Genomic DNA, 22,585 nt, shown 5'->3' on the forward strand with positions numbered 1-22,585 from the left:
GTAGCAGCCTAGGAGCGGTGTTCAGGGCTCCTGGCTCCCCGCTGAGCACCATAGAGGGCTTTGAGCTGATAGAACTGCACTGGGGGTCTGACTAGGGGTTTCCTGTGGACAAGTGGAGGGGGGAGGGTACAACCCTGCATTCTTGGGTCGGGTGTGCTAGGACAGTCTGCTACAGGGCAGGAAAGGCCACCAGGCGGGCAGTCCCATCCGCACTGCCTACAGGATGCGGGGGCTGCGTGGGTGTAGCAGAATGGTGGCTAGCAGTGTCAACCCTGGGGGAGCTGCAGGCACCGCGGTGCAGTGCTCCATGGGGCGTGGCAGGGCAGATCCGGAGTTTGCCCAAGCTGGAGGGGCGGGGAGGGGCGGGTCCTAACTCAGAAGCTGCAAGCAACTTTTCCTTGCTCTCATACAGACCAGGAGAGAAGTCCTTGGGACAGCTTCTGGAAAGTCTTAACTTCTGGAAACCTTCGACCAAGGAGGGTACTGTGTGCACCCCCAGAGCACCATAGATTTCCCACAGCAGACCCAAAATGGAGCCGGGACAGGCAGGGGGCGCGCTTCTGCTGCGGCTGGTAGCGATTGCTCAAGGTAAGTCTGAACTCTGATGCGCTTCCGAGGTGGGGGAGACCGGCAGTGGTCCAGGGACAGCAGGGAAGGATCCAGTGCGGCGGAGTCCACTCTGCATCCGCGTGGACTCGGGATCCTGTCTACCTGGAGCCGCTTGGATAGACAGACAGACACACAGACGCGCGCGCGCGCGCACACACACACACACACACACACACACGTCCCTATGAAGACGTGTTTCACCAGATCAAGCACCCTTCAAAGTCATCTTTCTAAGCGCTTTGGGTTTCGATGTTCTCACACTCAAACGTTTCAGGCCTTAGTAGTGTCCCGCAGATCGCGCGACCATCCTCCCAACTTCCTATAGGTTCTGCAGGTGCTGAGCTAGCCCTGAATCAGGAACCCGGGATTTAGCGATGGACTGCAGCTTGCAGCTCCCAAATGGTGGCTTTGCAGAAAACTCTTCCCGAGAGTCGCGCACAGTGCCCCCTGTCCTTATTTCAGAAAGGTGCACTGGAGTTTCTTTGCACAGGGGGCAGGAAAGCCAAACAAACACTTCTTAAATACTAGGCAGAGGGGAATTCTTCCTTACTGCCTGCCTTCCTCTTATTGTTGTAATGTCGTCCTGCAAAGAAAGTAAACTTAAACCAGTTCTATCCGTTTTCTTCATCTCAGACACCACAAAGAGATTAGCTGAGACCAGGGCTAGACTGCCTTGCCCGACTTCCATTGCCTTAAGTGAGGGAAGAGGGCTGGGGAGCCAGTTGAGCTGCTGGGAAACTCAGGAGAATTTTCCACCTTTAACCACAGCCTGGGGTGAGTCTAGGATGAAGGCTTTTATGGTAGTTGAGGGGAAAAGGAAGCAATTGTATGTGGACTCTAAACAGCTAACAGAGCAACGTAATGGTCACTAGTGGTCAATGACTTATTACAAAGGAAAACATTCTCTAAACTGTGTTTTTCTGGGGCTAATCTTTGTTTAAGATGAAGGAAAACTAGTCCAGGTTAGCCTTGTGGCATTTCCTGTGTGACAGAGAGAAGAGAGAACTATGCAGCCGCCCTGATGCTCTAGCACATACAGGGCACCATTAGACAGTGGGATGCTACCTTGTGCCCCAGGCTTCAATGTGCTCTGTCCTAGGGACACACAATTGATTGAAGAAGGCATCAACTCTAATCTAGGGGTTTAAGACAGTTGCATTGGATCCTGAAATTCACTCTCAGGGGCTCTTCTAAAAGGTACTAGAAACACAAACCCAGGCTTTTTCATCTCCCCTTTTAATTGTTACCATTATTCAGAGAGGCCTCTGAAGCACGGCATCGTTTTCTACTGGTGAAAAGTTGAGGCTTGTTCTGGGAGGAGCTCTGGGAAGGACCTTGATGGAATGTGTTGCCGAAAGGCACAGAGTCAGGTACCTGGGTTTTCTTCTGTAGTTAGTTAACAAGGATGACTCAGTATCCGCAAGCAGGTGGGGTTTATATGACATCTGTAAAAAGTACTCCAGGTATTTATTCCTTCCTTTATTTCCTTTATTTGTATTCTCAAGGAACACATTTTCTCTCTATTTTAATCATCTAATTAAATAAAATCACATAATAAAATTTTGCCACTTGAGAAAGCAATTGAGATCCTTAGGCAGGTAGCATGATTTTCAATGTTTTGGGTGTCTAAGGTTGATATTTAGTTGAAAGCTCTAGGCCTGGCCACCAGTACTTTAAATTTTTGTTTTTCCCTAGCAATATAAACATTTTCAACATTACTTAGCACTAAACAGACACATATATTATTCTTTCTAGATCAGGGGCGTGCACAATTGTGATGCAAATATATACAAAGCTAGAACTGTGAAGTCATGCATGACTGTGTGTTTCTACTTCTTATATCCTCTACAGCACATGGGCGAACCACATTAGAAGTAAGTTCATCTTCGATCTCTTTTTAACACTTAGCTTCAAATTTCTTTTCCATAACCCTTCTCACAGAGGGATAAGAGGAAAAATTGCTTGGCTTTGTTCTATATTTATCACTTTTCATTGTTCATGGGCAGTCTGAAGATGGAAAAGAGAGATCATAAGACACACAGTCTGTAAATTAAGTACACATCCAGAGAGGAAATCAATTGTAACCTTAACATGAATGAAGAAATCACACATTCTTTAGTGGGCTTCCTTTTAATTTTTGGTTTTCTCATGAAATGCTCTCATCCCTGGCTTCTGTTCTCTTTTTCTCCTCTCCTCTCTTTTGCTTCCTCTCACCTCCTTCAGAGGCTCACTTTCTGCCTATTGCAGGATGGTGTTTGCAGAGCTCCATCCGGGATCCCTGTCTTCATTGTAAACGTGCTTCTGGACCCACGGGATCTATCTTGCCATACTCATCTCCTTGAGATCAAAACCGCCAAATTTTCCACACCTCTGTGTCCTATTAACATGCCAGACTCAATATGCCCTAAGCTGAAGCCACTCTACCCATCTTCCAGGATCTCTCCTTCACAGTTCACTGTGTCTGCCATGGCAGCAAGGGGCCTGGGAATGTGTTTCCAAGGCATTCAATCACACTCACAAGCTAGACTTTGCCAGTTTTTTCCTTCCCATCGATGTAACTTCTGCCACCACTAGTTCAAACCCTCATCTTCTTGTGTGAGAACATCTGTAACTTGGAAACTGGCTTTTCCAGTTTTTTCTTCTCCTCCCAGTTTATTGTTTTCATTGTCACAGTGCTATCTTTCTGAGACACTTATCTGGGTTTAATAATCTACACCCTTACTTCAAACACTTGATGTTTCCCACCACATCTGATATAGGGTAAAGTCCAAATGTCTTGGCATTCATAAATGTCCTCTACCATTTGGCCATAGTTTCCCTATCCAGCTGGTTTTTTTTTCTATAATGCCCAATGCCACACATAAGAACACACAGACACTCCGCTAATGTACACATTTCAAACCTTATAAATATACCCAAACGGGTCACGACCCACAGGTTGAGAACCACTGTACTAGATGACTTCTGGGAAAAGAACCTTCTTCATTCTTCAGACAATATGATTTTGTCAGACTCAAATGTGAGGGTCAGAGACATTTCAACCATCTTGCAACCATGGTGCAAGCCAGTTAGCTGAGAGATGAAACCAAATATACCAGGGGTAGCATCAAACAAAGACTGAGAGACAGTTGGTGCCTGGCATTATTTTTCAGTTCCTAAATCACCAAAAGGAAATTCTACTCAACTTCTTCAAAAATTTATATAATTTAAAACTTAGTTATATTTTTAGCTAACCAACAACTGTTAGGCGTTTTATGGTACAAAATAAGTATGTTTTTATACAGTTAATGAGCAACACCAAACAAAATGTTGAGTTTAGAGAAAGAAATAGCACAGTGACACCAAAATTTCAAGGCTCCAAAGAAGCCTTCATAGGAACAGAAAGGAGTCATTAGCGTTTAGTTCTTCTGTGGAGGACTGTCGAGGTCGTGAGGTCCAGTCCATCACTTTCCATGGATGGAAAGATGAGAGAGACAGCAAGATTACTGGAAAGAGGAGCTGAGTTTAGTTCCTAGGTCGGAGAGGAGCCTTGACACAACGGAAGCAGGTCATAAAACAGAGATGAAAGGCGAGAGGTCAATGGTCATCTGGCCTAAGACTCTGCAACTATGCTGGAGCCGGAGTCACATCTGGAGTGTAGGAGAAAGCTTTGAAGTTACCTGAGCAAGGAAGTGAAGTTATATGCTCAGATTTGCTCATTGCCAGAGCACACTAGCAGCCAGGAGGAGGATAAGAGATAGAGACTAGGCAGAAGATGCCAGCTATGTCTGGGAGAGAACCAGTTTCAGTGTTAGTTTGCCACACCAGAAGAGGGAAAATGATAATTTAAAAAAGACCTGAGAGAATAGCAGAAGAAAAAGAGAGTAAAGTAAAATGTAAATGCTATGAAGGAAAAAGATGAGACAGGATTTGGTAGTGGACTTAATTCTGTCATGGGAATAAAGCAGATTCATAGAATCATGAAATGTAACACACAATGTCCAGCCATTTATTGATCTAAGGAATGCTAAAAGAGGCAAGTTGTAGGGAAGAGATGGTCAGTGTGGAGAGGTTGAGTTAGAGACATCCGGGGTACCCTCTAGATAGTAGATGATGTTTTATCAGTCAAGTGAGTGACTTAGGGAAAGAGATGGGAGGCATTGCATCTGGAGACAATGGAGCACATAATCTTGATGAGCAGAAGTGACGAGTAAGTGAAATGAGGTCCTACAGCGAGGGGCACTTGGTAGAAATGGGGAGGAGAGAGTACAGAGAAGGACAGGACAGGAGACATTGCTTTAAGTGTCTAAACAAATATGGAAATCCCTTGCACGTAACTTATGATAGATCTCAGACTTTCTAATCATAATCCTTCATGGTGTATGCATAATTTTTCCAAAATTGTCTTGTGGCATACATTGGCATCAGACACCCTCTACCCAAGAGTGATAGGGAATAGCTTTAGTGTCTGTAGAAAGAATCTTAGAAGAGAGAAAGGAGGGAAAGGGGAAAACCTGGTATTTCTTCTTAGTTTGTATGTATGTGGTTTTCGTACGTGTGTACATGGGCAAGTATGTGTGTGCTTGCCCATGTGTTGTACATGTGTGGAAGCCAGATGTCTATGTTGAGTGTCTTTGTCTTCTGCTGTTGAGCTCCTCTCTCTCCCTCTCCCCGCCTCTCTCCTCTCTTCTCTCTGTCTGTCTCTGTTTCTGTCTCTCTCTCTCTCTCTCTCTCTCTGTGTGTGTGTGTGTGTGTGTGTGTGTGTGTGTGTGTGTGTGTGTTGATTGATCTATTGAAACAAGATCTCTCCTGAATCTGGAGTTTGCTGTTACATCTAGGCTGGATAGTAAGCATGTTCCCAGGATCTACCTGTTTCGGCTCTCCCTTTCATCCATGTGGTGGGGTTATAGACATTCACCTCCATGCCCAGCTCCCTTTACATGGATGCTGGGAACCCCAAATTAGATCTTCATGCTTATGAAACAGGAACTTTACTCTGTCTTAATATTATTAGAGTTATAATTATTGCAAATTGCTATATTCCATTTTTTGTCCAGTCTAGGCCTGCTGATTCATGTACAGAAAAGTTATATTCATTATGCTGTATAAACTTAAACTGCAGACTTTTTCCAATCTTTTCAGCTCACAGACTACTGTGGTAGCAAATAATTTTAAATATATTGTAGTTTCTCTTGAAGCTTTGTCTATGTTAACTGCCTAACAGTTAAAAGAAACTAAAACTGTAGGCAAAGACTCCTGCCTTCGCTCTAAACCTACAACTGCAATTCTTGCTCTTATCAGTTTAAAGCGAACGCAGAGAGTCTTTATGAAGCAGCTTTCTGTATAAAAAATGAAGTGGATGTTGAACCAGAGCATGGCAAACAGAAGCACAGTAGAGACTGTGCTGGCCGTGTCTGAGATTATTTCATTGTTTGTTAAAAAGCATGAGGAAGGCCGCTGCTCCAATGGCCACCTTGGATACTGGCAGCTGTCACTCATCGAAAGGTGGTCTTTGTTTGTCTTTGTGCAGGCCTGAGCTCATTTCCATGGATACCATGTAGCTGTGCAGACAGAATACAAGCTGGATTCTGGCCAGAGCAGCCAAACAGCTCTATTCCAAATTGTCCCCCAGTTACATTCAGTTCCTTCAGCCCACAGCTTCTTCCATGCTCAGTAGAGTGAGAGCTGTCTTGGATTTTATAATCCTTTCTAAATCTCACTGTGAGAGCTGGGTGTTTGAAGCAGATATTTTACATTAACTGGTTTGGTTTTCTGGTTATTTATTAATGTTCTTTGGGACTGGGGAGCAAAAGGAAAGCTGGAAATTATAAGACTCTTAGATAATCTTTATCTTTCCTTTTAGGGTAAAAGTATAATATATAGGCCTAATGAAAATACAATACAGAATTGAAAATGATCTATGAACACATAATAATTAAGAAATTCCCTCATTACAATAATGCTTAATATTGTCCCCAAATAATCAGGATGTAATAGCAATATTATTTCTGCTTATTGTTTGGAAGAGGGTTGAGGCCCTATGATGCTATTAGCCTTTGGTCAACATATAGCTCTATAATTTCTGTTTTTGGTTCATGACCTCCTGTCCAGATGTACTCAATCTATGAGTTCCTGTTTTGCAAATCATTTAATTCTGTTTCACTGAAGTGCATGTGCCTCAGGAATGGGATGGGATGCACCCATGGCTCATGCAATTTAGTGGCACTTCTCACGTGAACCCTGTTGGTAGCTGTCACCTGCTGTTTCAGTGCTGTTTGCTCTGATCACCTGTGAGCTCGGAAAAAACAAGCCTCCTCCTTCCTCCTCTGTATCAAGGATGTTTTTGTTAATTATTTCAAATATTACTTTTGCATTTATTCATTTAGTGGAGGAGGAGGGCATGCATCAGCACACATGTGGAGCTCAGAGGACAACTTATGGGGGTCAGATCCCCCTTCTACAATGTGGCTTCAGGGGCTGGAATTCAGGTCGCCACGCTTAGCACCAAGTGTCTTAACCTGCTGAGCACCATCACTGGCCATGGTAACATTCTGCTTGGAAACACAAGTGGATATAAGAATCACAGTAGAGTTGTCCATCTTCACGTTGATTAATAGGACTTTAGCAACTAGTTATGTGTGATCCAAAGACAGCCTTCCACTCCATTTTATCTCTTAATGTGTATTGGTGATATTCTTAATGGGAACGTAGTGGAACTTGGGTTTTGTGGTTGTTGCTTTCATTCTATTTTAAGCATAACTTCAAGGAAAGTGCACCAACTCAAGCTCATAAAGATATTGCCCTACGTTCCCTAAAACAGTATTGATTTTGTATTTTCATCTAGACCTACATTTTCCTGCAGTGGATTTTTGTGAATGAGAGAAGTAGAAGTCAAAACTCATATTTCTTTATACAGACAACCAATAATCTTAGCAGCATTTGTTGAATGGAGAGTTCATCCTACAGCTCCTCCTTTATCCCAGACAAGCAGTGTGTATGATCTCCTCCAGCACATGCTCCTCCACTGTGCTCCAAGATTGCTCTGTCTTGTTAGCGCATGTGCACAGGAGCTCCATAGAACATTTGCCCTACCCATTTCTTCTTCAGGAGTGTCTTGAGCTCAAAATTTTAATACAAAATTTGGAATTAGCTTTTTAATAACAATGTATTTCTTTAACTTTTAAAATGTCTTGAATATTTAACCATAGTGAGTCTGTAAATTAATTTTTGGATAACTGACATATTTTCAAATAATGAGTTCTCCAAGCCACAATTCTAATGAATTCCTCATTCCCTTAGGTCTTTCACCTTTTCAGCAATGATCTCTAGTTTTCTATACAGACAATTATCAATATATGGTAGATTTTTGTTAGGTGTGTGATGTTGTTTGATATTATTATAAGCAATGATTTCTTAAAATGGTTTTCTAAATGAAATTGAGGTTTTGATACATTGAAATGCAATTTATGTATCATTATTGTATATAGTGGACAGATCTGAGAACCTGAATACGGTCCCAGGATCCACCAGGGTGGTAGGAGAACCTCCTCCTGAGAGAGCTGTTTCCTACCCTCCAAATATATGGCAGGACTCATGTCACACACACACACAAACACAACTTATTAGTTATTTTATTCATCAGTTCAAACATCTTTTAATCTCCTTTATTTAGTTGTTCATTCAGTGCCATATCAGGTACACATTATACTTTCTCAAAGAGTTTTCTGGGTTTCTTGATTTTTTTAATTTTCTAATCCTTCCTTGTCACACTGAGCTGAACAGGGCCCTCAATACAGTAGCAAATGCTTTGTTGACTCTTGAAAAGAAGAGGTAAGAGGGGACTGCGATTTCTATGTCTCAGTGTTTAGTGCACTGTTTACTGAGGGCTGTTTATAGATCCTCTTTCATCATATGCTTCTTCTTCTCTGTTACTTGGTCAAGATATAGTTTAAATTGACAACTTATTTAATTTTATAAATATTTTTTACATCTTAAGAATCACGTAAATTTTCTTCTATAATCCATTAACATGGCAAATTATATTGCTTTTCAGATATGAAAGCCTTGTATTAGTGTCCTGTGTCTAGCTTGATCAACATTTGTAATGGGTTCTTGGATTCATTTCTGTATTCATGTTCATGATTAAGATTAGCTTTTGATTTGATTTTTATGTACTCTTCCTTTGGATTCTGATGTCAAGACTGAGCTATTACCATAAAATCAAAACCATTTCCTCTTTTTTGAGTCTCTTACAAATTTTTTATGAGCTCAGAAGATGCCTCACTTGCTACACAAGGATGTCTTAAGTTCCATCTCCAGACCCTATGGAAAACCAGACCTAGTGGCTCACATCTGTGATTCCAGCACTCCTGTTGGGAAATGGTTGGTGAAAAATGAGAGTTTCCTGGAAGCTTTCAGACCAGTTAGCCTGGAGTAGAGAGAGCAGCAGAAATTGTCAGGTAGACCCTGCGTCTGCAGGAGAAAGGAGAAAGCCATCTCTGAACGTTGTCCTCTGACTGCCATGTTCTCACTGTGTCACACATGCCTGGAGACACACTTGGCATGCACACATATTCCACAAGGTTTAGAAAACATTTGTTTGAATTTAGCTTGTATTTTTCTCATATTTTTAAAAGATATTTGATTCTCTCTCTCTCTCTCTCTCTCTCTCTCTCTCTCTCTATCTCTCTCTCTCATGTGTGTGCGTTTGTGTGTGTGTACATACGGGCCAGAAAAGAGTGTTCAATCCCCTGGAATTAGAACTGTGAGCCATTCTATGTAAGTATGGGAATTGAACTCAAGTCCTTCAGAAGAACAGCGTGTATTCTTAACAGCTGAGCCATGCCACAGGACCCCTTTTAATATTCTTGATAGGAAGCCCTAGGAAAATTCTCCTTACATTTTTACAGTGTAAATTTAAACAACTGTTTAGATATTTGAATTAGTTTTAGAATGTTTAATATTATCTTTTTGCCCTGTAACTTTTGCCTTTTCATTACGTAACAATAAATTTACAAAGTCTATCAGTTTTGTTGGCTGCAGTTTGCCAAGTCATCTGGATAGTTGGCTATCACCAAACACAGGTTTTTGCTTCTTTTAAAATTATTATTCCAATATTTTTTGGAATTTCAGTTATTTACTTGAACTCCCCAATATTTTAGTTACTTTTCATTTGCTGTGTCAGTGTATCATGAGCAAGGCAACTTATAGAAGAAGTAGTTTATTGAGGGCTTATAGTTTCAGAGGGTGAGCTCACTACCATCATGGCAGGGAGCATGACAGCGGGCAGAAGCAGTAGGTGAGAGCTTACATCTTTTGGGAATGGCATGAGCCTTTGAAATCTTAAAACCCACCTGCAGTGACACACCTCCTCCAACAAGGCCACACCTCCTAATCCTTCCCAAACAACTCCACCAATAGGGACCAAGTTTTTAAATGTATGATCCTATGGGGGGTATTCTCATTCAAATCACCATAACATCTCATACTACACAGTTATTATATCTATATATGTATAAATTTAAGTTACAGAATATGCCTAAAATACTTCATCACAATTCAAGGATGTCTTGCAATTTCAGAGACAAATGGCTAGTAGACATGCAAATAGGGTCTGAGGGAGGTTAGGTAACGAACCCATTTAAAGAAACACTGGAGATGCTGCTGTAGAATCCAGCTACATGGTCACAGGGTTGAATCAAACATTAGGATTAAGTTGAGCTGCAGAAGCCAGGCACAGAAACATGAAGGCCCCAGAGTTAAGTTGTAGGGCTAAATCCAAATAGATGAACATTTTGCCTTAAATTTACAACATATTATTATTTATAATTTTTCATTTAAAATTTCAGGTGTACATAAAATGATTTTTAATAACCTCAGCTTTCAATTAGTGTAAAGTTTATAGTAACAACTTATTGTCACTCCTATTCTCAATCATTCTCACCAAGAGATTATGAAATTTATAAATATTATCAGAGAAGCAATTTTTAATTTCACTTATTATTTACATGTCATATTTATCTCCATTTCAATAATTTGGGGTCTTAGTTCTATATTCTTCCTTATTTTCCTCATGAAATTTCTCAACCAGTATGTTTTAAAATATTTTTTTTCATCCTCATCATTTTTCTTTTGTTTCTCATTTTACTAGAATTAGGTTACATATAAAATTGAATTTTTATTTCTTACAAGTTTTTATTTGCAAATTTACCTAGTCACTAATGTGTGTGTACCATGTCACCTGTCATCCTTAGGGGTTATATTTCAGTATCTCTAAGGGATGTCTAAAACTATGGATATTACAAAATGCTTTATGCACCATTTCCCCTATACATACATATACATCATAGTTTTATTTATAAATTAAACACAATTGTCTGAGTACAATCATGCACACCTGCAACTCCAACACCCAGGAATATAGAGAGTCCAGAGTCTCCTTTGTCTAAATGACATATTGAGACCACCATGGGCTATGCCATACTTTCTTCTTGCAAAAGAAGAAGACAAGAGACATAGAAAATGCTAATTATTTAATAAAAGCACCTAATCATAAATGGAACAATGATAAATGTGCTCTAATAAAGTTGTGCAAATGTGGCCTTCCTCAAAAATATACAGTATCACCGCACCTTTTCCTTTGTGATGATGCAACACCTTATTGATAAGGTGATGTGAGATGACTAACGCAGACATTGTGGCATGGCATGAGGCGACCATATAAGAACTACCGGAACAAGATCTCTGTAAGACCATGATAGATTAGAGATGGCTACTGGGTGACTAATAGGCAAGTGACTTGAAGAGGGACGATTCATGTTCCAGGAGCATGGAGGAGGAGATCTCACTGGGCTACTTAGACTACTGTTCACATTAAGACTTATGAGTTGTTTGTTTCTAAAATTTCCATTTACTGTTTGGATCATGGCTCATTGTGGGAATCTGATATTTGAAAGAAACTATGTAAGAGAGTGTGTTACTATGTTCAGAACCCCAAAATCAATAGCAGAAGAGTTTTCTGGTAGGTCAGGAACACAGCAGCAAGACTTTGGATTTGCCCAACACACATAGTCCTAAATGATGCCAGCAGGAGAGTGTTCTGCCTTCCTGTCTCAGCTTTCCTGGCATACCCAAGTATTCACACTCTAGTCACTATTTTTTTCATGCATGTATGTATGTATGTGTATGCATGTGTGTATTATGTATGCGTGTGTATATGAATGTGTTATGTAGGTATGTGTGCATATATATATATGTATGTTTGGCTTTTAGCTGACTTTGTTGTTTAGAACTGCCTCCAGATGTAGTATGGATTCTGTTGAATGCTGCTAAGTGAGAAAGCTGAAACAGCCTTATGGAGAGAATCTGTATGTTAAGCAGTCTTCCTTCAGGCATGAATCACTGTATCCTGCCTTCTCCTGGTTAGCTATTGTACCATTGTTGGATATTTAGGTTGCATCCGGTGGGATTTCCCTCATCCCCCGCTGTATATAATGAATCTATACAAGAAGATTTTTTTTCTCCTGTTTCCTTTTTGGATGATTTCCCAAAGCAGGATTGCAATGCCAGAGATGGCGAGTGTGCGTGTTTATGTGTATATGTGAGTGTGTGTCAGACATTGCCACTTGTTCAACAGTATAGTTCTACAATGTAGAAACTTACCAACCTCCCTAACATTGTATTTTTCATTTACTGTGTGTAATCTGTCGGATATGACGTGGTACACTCGTCCTCTTTATTCACAAGGAATCACTGCTTTCACGTTACGACTTTGGAATGTATGGTTTGTGAAAATATCTATAGATTCAGGTCAAAGAACTTAGGGCTAGAGTCCTCTGATGACTCAGAAGAGATCTCAAGAGCTCATTGCGTCCAGCATGCCCCTCTCTCATTTTTACACTTGGAATTTGAAATGAAATCCAACCTTTCATGCTCTGTATGTATTTTCAAAATGCTGTTGGGTCACTCTGAATATTTCCTTGAAAACCTCGCTTTTGTCTGTGTCGTTGTTGTTACACACAGTCCGGCAGCTTTCCCTTGAAGAGGACACTTGGCGCTTTCATGTGTCGGAAACTTTAAGCAGGGAAGGAAGACATTGTGCTTGCCATAGATTTCACTATGACCCACAGTCTGTAGATGACACTGGCTGGCTATGACTGTGCATTCACCCCAACCAAGCCAGTGTCTTGAGCATCATTTATTATGTCTCAGAGTTTCTTATGTTGGGATTTTCAGGAGTGTCCTGACTGGGGTTCCTTTCCCTTTTTGTGGCGTATCTATTAGTCTCTTTGCAAGGCATCCCCTTTCTGTGACACATCCATTAGTCTCTATCGCAAGGTACCTACTGCATAACCTGACTTCCTGGTGGTATCTTGGCCTCCAAAGGCAGTACCTTAAAAAAGTTACCGGGAAAGGAGTTGAAGGACATGGCTTGGTGGTTATTGAGCACATTCTGCTCATAGCAAGGACCTGAGTTCCACTCCCAGTCACCATGTAGGCTGGCTCACAGGCTTACAACCACATACGACCCCTGATCCAGGGAGACTTTTGATACCTCTGATCTCCAAGGACACCTACACTACTGTATCAAACCTATCCAGAGGCACACTAGACACATAATTAAAAGTAATCAAAATTTTAAAGAGATGCTGGAAGAAATTCACGGCTGTCTCTGTCTTTGACTTAGAAATCACATCATTGTATCTCTTTGTCCAACAATGAGCAAATCTCGCTTTGTATCAGGGGGAGGGGAATGAGACTCTGCCTCCTGATGGAAGAGTATCAAAATATTCCACCACGGAATCTTAAACAACTTAACGTTGCTTACGAGACCGCTCACTGTTTAGACTACAGTTCAGACATCAGCATTGCTGACATCAGGGCCTTGATAATTCTTCTAGACTGGGGGAGGAGGATGAACCGGGCAGTGCAGGATTGCTGTCTGTACTCCACCCACTAGATAAAACACCACAGTGTGACAATCAAAAATATATCAGACATTACCAAATGGCCCCTTAGGGGAAAGCACTGGAGAAAACAAGCCTCTATTGAGAGCGCTTCCTGCTCATGGCCGCATAGAACTGAAGTTAGGAAGAGTAGGTCACATGCCATCACTTTCCTAGGTGACTTCAGAAAAATCAGAAGCGAATTATTTTCTGCTTTGTCTGTTCACAATTATTTTCTACTTGATGTTGGTTCACATCAAGGGTAATTATTATAAAGGGGAGAACATTTTGTATATTGTAAATCTATAAACTGGTACTCATTCATTTTTATTATCATTTGTTTACTTAGGGGAACATTAAAATAATGGCAGGCCTGCCATATGTCACTTGGGTGTCAGACACTGGGGAACTGGAAGCAGCCTCTCTCCCAAATGCTAAGGTCACTGTATTTTTCATTCTCTCAATGCATTTTTCTTCATGAAAGCTGAGGGCAGGGTTATGCTGCTGCAGTCTTGAGAAGTTGAAGGTATCATTTTTTTGCATTAGACTAGTCTAATGCAAAAAATTTATATATATATATATATATATATATATATATATATATATATATATATATATCTGTAGGTGAAACATTACAGAGCTTAGCTGTCCATGCCATGTGCTCATTTGTAAAGGACTGCAACTGTTGAACCTGGTTATTTTTGTCTACAGAAGCTACCTTCCACCTGCTTTGTGATCCTTTTCATACTGAAGACAATGCTACCAAAACCAGATTTCCTGTAGTTGGGTGTGTGCAGATCTTACGTGACCTATGACCATTCCCCATACCCACGTATATTCTGGGTAATGGTTAGCTGCCCTTAGAGTTGACGGCTGTTAGCTTAATTCCATAGTAGGGTCTGCATCAGTCACTTCCAGTCAGTGTGGTTTCCTGGGAGGGTCCATGGACTGACACTATTTTCTTGGATTTTATGGTGTGCCTTTTCTGTGTCAGCAAAATGTAGCCGTCTGTCATCTGACTACTCATGATGCAGCAGTTTTAGAAAATTAAATGGAAATTTGTTCAGGAAATGCTCTTTCATCTGCGGTGGCAGTGGGTGTGTCTCTAAAGTGGTGCGGTTTGTGAAAGTTCCCAGGAAGTGTGCTAGTCTCAAGCAAGCAAAATGAAAATGAGAGGAACCGGCTTTTCTATGTGCCCATCACAGGTTGAGCACTTGGTTAAGAGTTTCTCGTGCATTGTCTGATGTATGGGAGGAACACATATTGACCAGTTTTACTATCATAGGCTGAGAAGCTTAATCACAGGACTGCTCACACCTCAGAGGCCAAGCTCTCTGATACCAGAGTATGCTATTGCCCTTGTTCCACCAGAGGACTTTTATAACCTGAAAAGAATAAGAAACTTTTACCTTTGTCTTAATTCTGCCATCCTACCACTATAAAATGTGAACAATCCTTTTAGGATTCTCTTACAACTACATAATAAGAAAAGTGAGATGCTATACAGGATTATACATAGAAAACGATGTATATTTGCATGAACATATGAATTCACAGTATATAGTTTTAATGCATGTGTTTATAAATTCTATTTTTACAGAATAATATGTAACACGTAGGCATTAATGTATCTACTAATCCATCCATCCGCATCCTACAATCCCAGCTCTAGCTTTGAACCAGCCAGAACTCAAAGTCATTTCTTTATCACGCAGATCTTTGTTGCACATCAACTATTATATAAGTAATTCATTGTTTAGAGGTTAATTGGTTTTTGTTCCTTCAGCAGGTACTACTGTAGTCTCTAAGTACTGAGCCATATGGCAGCTAATAAAATAAGCATGGTCCCTACTCTTCTGGACAAAGCATGCTAAGTATAAAACATGCAGAGATTAATTCAATTTTAGGGATATCTCTGTACAGGCCCTGCCCCATATACTCACACAGTCTGATATTTTTACTAAACAAGGAAAATTAAGATTATTGTCTCTCTTCCATCACCTTTCAATAACAAAGACAACAACTGCAAGCTAATTATTAAATTTTGTAATCCAGAGTTCTGGATTAATCCCTGTAAAAGAAAACAACGTGAGTTGTAATGTCCTGACTCCTATGTGATTGGAAAACAATCCCAGGAATTTGCATACCATTGAAATAAAGTGTGCAGAGGAAGGGTATATACTTGACTTGTATAATTTCACCATGCTAAAAGAAAGGAATTAATCATGTTGTTGCCCATAGAGAATTACTTTATAAAAACTGTCATTTGAAAAGGTGATAAAAATGTGCAGGCAAAATCTGTTGGGAAAAGATTGCTGTAGATGTGTTTAGGGGATCAATATTTTATTGTCAGTGTTTGAAAATGTTCCTGGGGCTTCTTTCTGCATTCCAAATAAATATTTTATCTATAAATTTGTCTCGCAAAATTTCTTTGAAGAACTTCCCTTTTTCAAATTTTAGAAGCTTCAACCCCTGCAAAAAATACTGTGTTTTTCTTTATATATTTTAATGTGTTGGGCAGACAAAGCATATGATATGGGAATTATATTTGATTATGAATAAATAGATAAAAACATATTGGAGACAAAGAATGCTGGGTGGAAACGGGAGCGATATGTTGTTGTGTATAGATTCTGTATTAGCTGTTTATTATAGTATGACAAATTGCCACACTCATACTGATATATACTTTTCTGAGTACCTGAGGGTCCTGAGTCTGGAATGGCTTCATTGGAGCCTTACAGACTTTTGTAGAAGGCTATAGTCTTAGTGGTGGGTGAAGGTAGGTCTCATTTGATATTTTGCCTGTAAAAGATTGCCTTTCTCTTCCTTGCATTGATTGCATTTGCTTCTGTCTTTGCTTTTTATCTTCATATGCATTATATAAAGTTGAGGGTCCTACTTTCTCCTAAAGGCATGCGTGTCAGGAGATGGGGATCACTGGAGGAGGGGACGCTGCTGCAATCTGTTAACCACAAGTGGTGAGTGGAGAGCTTGGTGTGTGAGAGTAGCTGGAGTAGCTGGGAGACTGTGAGAGTAACTGGAGTAGCTGGGAGACTGTGAGAGTAGCTACACGACCCTCTGGAAGAAAGCTCATAGCTAGGAAGGGACAGATTGAGGTCAGATGTGCAGGGGAGTCAGCTTTGGGTAGGTGGGGAAAGAGACTCTAGAACAGTGGTTTTCAACCTCTTGGGGGGGGGGGGGTCAAATGACCCTTTCAGAGAAGTAGCCTAAGACCATCCATTAACACGGATATTTACATTACGATTCATAACAGTAGCAAAAGTACAGCTATGAAGTAGCACAGGAATGATTTTATGGTTGGGGGTCACCAAAACGTGAGGACCGTGTTAAAGGGTGGCAGCTTTGAACAGGTTGAGAACTGCCAATCTAGAGGTAAAGACAAACTGAGCAGACAGCTGGGATGTAAGCTACTTCACCACGGGGCACAACTGGAGAGGACTGAGGACACATGAAGGAGACACTAGAGAGGTGTGTGAAGGAAGGCTCGGATGATCAGGAAGGGCATGCAAATGCTATCTCGACCAGGATGATACCAACAGGCATGTGGAAGTGGAAGAAGAAAAGCCCATGAGGCCTCAACTCTACGCAAAGAACTATGGGCAACTGAGGGAAGCTGGGAGAGGAAGCGGTGATCTTCCCGGTAAAGAACACATCAACTGATTATCAGTGCCAAAGAGTCAGCCCTAAAAACACACAACTAACATTATATAGACTGAACAGTACATCCATCCAACTATCTATCTGTCTGTCTGTCTGTCTGTCTGTCTGTCTATCTATCCATCTATCTATCTTCCTAATATATTCATAAAAATACACACAAATGCATGCAATAAAAGTTAGTGGAAAATAGAGGTCATAGATTTGAAGGAGAATGGGAGGGGCATAAATGAGGGTTTGCAGGAAAGGGAAGAGAGAAATGTAATTATAGTATAATCTGAAACAACAAAATTGAAAAAAACCGTAGAGGAAGAAAGGGTGTGAAATTTGGTGGGAGGGGAGGAAGGGAGGATCTCTGAGGAGGTGTAGGATAGGGAAGGTGTGATTAGAATATGTCGTATGAAATATTTTTTTAAAGACTTTATAGCAAAGTGCCTGTGGGCCGAGATGTAACAAGCAGCGCTCATTTAATCCTGATTGTTTCCCCCATATTCTTCCTGAAGAGGTGTGACACTTACGTTGTAATAAGCAAGTCAGGAAACAGGCCCTGAATTGCCAACTACATGAGGCAGAGAGAAGTAGTGGGGAGACCGGACAAGGAAGGGGCTTCTCTCTTACACGGAAGGCAATTAGGAAGAAGTCAGAAATAGACCATCACTTCAGTGAAGGGATTTCAAGGAGTTCTCTCAACAACTCTTGGGCCAGTAAGATTATTTCATTGTCTCCAGTTCACTGTCAGGAGACAGCGAGTCTGCCAAATGCAACTCACCCTCCTGCACCCTTTGGAAATGAAGAAAATCTATTGAGTTGCTAGGCGGCACCGAGTCACAGTAAATGGATGCAAGAAACAATTAGAGCGAGATTTTGGGGATGGTTCTTCCTTTCAAGATCGAATGGTTGAAATGGGAAAAGACCTTGAAATGACCTGAGTGCGGGCAGCCATTCTTCAGGACTTGATACAGTTTCTCTCCCCTTTCCTTCTCCTCCCCTGCTCCTCACTACCTCCCCTGAACACTCGTAAACACACACACACACACACACACACACACACACTTTGAATTTTTCATAAAAATATGACTATTATGTGAAACATCTGGAATGTATCTATATATGTGCCTATATGGACATAATCTTTGAAACCTGGAACAATATATTCAAATTTTCTAATGAAATTAGATTTCCCTTCTCTAGTCTGCTAGCCCTGCATGACAAATGCTGAGGACAAAATACCTGAACCAGTAGAAATTTCTTTCCTGTTATGGAGGCCAGCATTCTAAACGCTTTGGGGACAGCTACTGAAATGATTGGGGCACTTGCAGATGCACATCTCTTTTCTTGTCTTTGCATAGTCCTTCCTCGTGTGTGTGAGTGCATGTGTGTGTGTGCTGAGAGAAATTGCCCTGTTGTAGCTTCCTCTTCTTGAGAGGACACTGCTCATGTTGGATTAGAGTTCCACTGTGATGTCCTTATTCAGTTTGGGTCACTCCCTGATGGTCCCTGTCTCTAATTGCACTCACATCGGGGACTCCAGCTTCACGACAGGACTTTTGAGTGGAGCCCACAGCATTCCCTGAGCCTGGATAATATATTTAGATGCTTAAGTCTGATCACCCAAGCAACGCTGTTTCCTTTATGTGAACATAGAGTAATTGCCCAACACATGATGCACACAAACAAATATTTGTGAACCAGAGAAAAATGTTCCCCATTTGCAGCTTAGCAGGCAGTGTGAATGGGCTGACACAGTGCCCCTTGGCCCACTCGGCTCCAGCTAGTCTCCTAGTGTTTGTATGAGAATGCTCAGTGAACATCTGCCTGTGTCCTGTGCCGTTCTGTAGGAAATAGGGAATGAACTTGTGACCTTGACTTTTTACTGCAAGGGTTTGCAAGGGTTTTTGTCCTGAGGGCATATGTTTATCTACCAATATAGTCCAACATAAGCCCAGCCCTGTTAAAAAAAAAAAGAACAAAGGTTCTACATTCTTCCCATACCAATATAATTGAGTTGAATGTTGATCCATCAAAAATAAGTCGCCATTTAGTCCCTAGAACATATACCTATTACTGTACTGGCTAGGTTTATGTCAATTTGGTGCATGCTAGGGTCTTCTGAGAGGAGGGAGTCTCAATTGTGAAAATGCCCACATAACACTGGGTTATAGGCCAGACTCTAGGGCATTTTTTAAAATTAGTTATTGACATGGTAGGTCTCAGCCCATTGTACTCGGTGCTATCCCTAAGTTGATGGTCTTGGATGACGTAAGAATGCAGGCTGAGCAAGTCATGATGAAGGAGCAAGAGCTAAACAGCACTCCTCCATGGTTTCTGCGTCAGCTCCCGCCTCCAGGTTCCTGCCCTGCCTCTGAATATGAGCTATGATGTGGACCTGTGAGCAAAATAAACCCTTTCCTCTGCAAGTTGCTTTTGCTCATGGTGTTTCGTCACCATACTAGAAACCCTCACTAAGACAGTTGTGTTATTTGGCAAGATGCTCTTTATATAGTACTTCGAGGAGAATGTGAATATAAACACAGATGTTCAAGCTGCCTCCAGGCTTAGACGGAACTGTGAAAAATCCTTATTGGAAACCGGAGCAAACGTCACTTCCCTTGTATTGTGGCAGAAAATTAGATCTAGCTATGCCTGTGCGGTGTGAAGAAATCACAGTTGTGAAGCTTGAACTTGGATTCTTTAGCTGAGTCAATTTCCAGCTATGATGCTGAAGGCAAAGCCTGTCTTTTCCTTGTTTACATAACAACTGTGAAAAGAAGAGGAAAGAGCCAAAATCATCATCCTTGACGATCCAGAATCCATAGCCTATCCAGATTGGAGCACATAACATTCAAAGTGCATATGCCTGCCCCTCCACATTCTGTGTATTGAAATCCTCAGTGACAGCATTTAAAGGTGAGCCTGTGGGGGTAATTAGGCTGTAATTACCAAGTCAACATTACTATAGTCTGGGAGTTTCTCTATGGTAGGAAAATATTTGGCTACTGCACTCTCATGTTGATGTTTTGCACCATACTCGAGAGGTACTCAGAATTTATTCAGATTAATTTGTTCATCATGTACATGAGATGGATTTGGTTTGTTAATGGTACCAGATACCAATTTCTTCCTTCCTTCCTTCCTTCCTTCCTTCCTTCCTTCCTTCCTTGCTCTGTTTCTATGTCTGTCGTGTTGTTACATAATCTTTCCTTGTGTTGTCAACTCGCAAGAGTGGACACTCAGAGAAAACAGGGGTATTATTTGTTTTGTTCATCTGCTGCTCTATCCTCAGGATGTGGAAATGTTCATGACACAAAGGCTTTACATAAATATTTGTTGAATGAACTCTTTCTTAGTGGTTACAGACATGGAGGCTGGAAAGGGAAGTTCAAGTTGAGATAAATGTAGTTCTTCATAACCATGTGGTCCTAAAAAGATAATAGGAAAGTTTCATTACAAATGGGGGCTTACAAAGGAGAAAGAAGCAGATATTGAGTTAGACAGGATACTTTATATACAAGTATTGCATTTATGGAAACTGAAAAGATAGCTTCTGTTCAGTGTGAATTGATGGCATAATGGAAGTAAGTGTGCTTGATAATACTTGATTGATCAAAAGAAGCAGAGCCCAAAGGAAATGATTTAAACAGCAGAAAAGGAGAATTTTAGGATCAGTAACATAAAGGGATGGTGATGACGAGTGACATGTTTTATGAGAACATAAGTAGATCATTTATTAATAGAACTCCTAAACAGTAATGTTGGAGAAAATGAGCCATGCCAGGACTTGAGGAAAAACTTGGACATAAGCAATACGGACATTTAATCTTCGTGAGTTTCACTTTCCTTATTTGTCGGTTGGTGGTAATGGGCTTTGCCATCACATAAAGTTACCTGGGGTTCAATCAAGTAAGGATAATTCTGCCATTGTCATGAGCACATGACCACTAAGATACAGTAGGCTGTGGTGGTGCTGGATACAGTGGGATGGTGGATAATAGGATATGTACTATAGCTTAAATTATATAGAGAAAAATAATGGAAGGAAATATTTAAAAAAAAAATTTTTAAAAACTTGTATCTGCGGACTGGGGCTCTAGGCTGTTTTATTTCTCCCTCATTTTTTTTTTATATTCAAAATGGTCCCTGAGTATGTCTGTTAACTTAAACTGTTTTCATCAGTAAACATCTCCTTACTGAGGTCATAGAGATGGCTAAGCAGCTAGGAATACTTCTATGCTAGCATGAGGGAGGCCCTGAGTGCAAGGTCCCAGGACCCATGGAAAGCTATTGCAAAACCAGCTGCAACCCTAGTGCCTCTCACCAAGCCGGGAGAGGAGCCAAAAGAATCCTGGGGATTACCAGCTGCTAGTCTAGCTCTAGGTTCAGTAAAAGACTTTCTCAGTGGTGTGACAAAACAGGACGCCTGACACCGTTCTCGGGCCTCCGTATGTGCATGGGCCCACATGCATGAGTGCACACAGACACAGACACAAATATTACCTTAAGTTCTGAGAAAAAATGGGGAAACAAAAGCCATGGCTGGTCTCTCAAGGACCTTGCATTGTAGTTGACAGAAGGTGACATCAAGAAATATGGACACATGAGAAAACTGCAGGTAATTGTCACCCCAGTGGGACAGTGCGGGAAGACGATATTGCTGCTAAATCGAGAAATGAAGGAAGTCCCTAGAACAGAGACTATTCAAACACAGACCAATACAATGAATGATTTCCAAAACCTTAAATCTGGAGTTTGGCGAGAGCTATAGCAGTGAGACAGGTATCAAAGACTGCGACTGGAATTTTCTGGGTGTGTTCAAGGACAGAAGGAAAAGGGCTGTGTCTGGGACCCATTGAAGCCAGGAGGAAAGCAGAGGGATGAAACCAGAAAACTACATGAGCATCAGATAAGAAAAGACCTTTGAAACTCTGTGAGGAAACTGGATTTTCTCAGTACTACAACAAGATCTTGAGTAATTTAAACAGAAAGATGAAGTGATCTCTTTCACTTTGAAAAATGTTTCCCATATATACATTTATAATGTACAGTAATATACATACATTTATAAATTAGACTATTAAAATGAATTCTTATTTCCTAATTTATAAATCAATCATTATATATGTATATATTCATACATAATAATACACTTATGCTACATGCATATGTTGTATAGCAGCATTTTAGTCAAAAAATGGATGAGAGCAGTGTGAACCCATGAGAGAGAGAGAGAGAGAGAGAGAGAGAGAGAGAGAGAGAAAAGACATGAAGTTGGCTGGGTAAAGAGATGGGGAGGAGTTGATGGAGAGGAAAGAATATAAATAAAATATATTGTATGAAAAAACTTTAATAAATTTTTTCAAAAAATTGTTTCCCAA

At 40.8% G+C, this 22,585-nt stretch overlaps 1 protein-coding gene across 1 annotated transcript in view; it reads left to right on the forward strand.

The window, feature by feature from the left end:
- The first annotated feature begins 379 nt into the window (after positions 1-379).
- The window catches only part of Itga2 (integrin subunit alpha 2), a 100,018-nt gene continuing 77,812 nt past the window's right edge, over positions 380-22,585 (forward strand). Inside the window, exon 1 of the mRNA XM_041663744.1 lies at positions 380-588. Within this exon, the coding sequence (XP_041519678.1) occupies positions 531-588 (58 nt within the window). The 5' untranslated portion in view covers positions 380-530. The remainder of the gene's footprint in view (positions 589-22,585) is intronic.

Source organism: Microtus oregoni, unplaced genomic scaffold (assembly GCF_018167655.1).
Source record: "Microtus oregoni isolate MIOR12 unplaced genomic scaffold, Mior012 000014F_ref0000157, whole genome shotgun sequence".
Lineage (NCBI taxonomy): Eukaryota > Metazoa > Chordata > Mammalia > Rodentia > Cricetidae > Microtus > Microtus oregoni.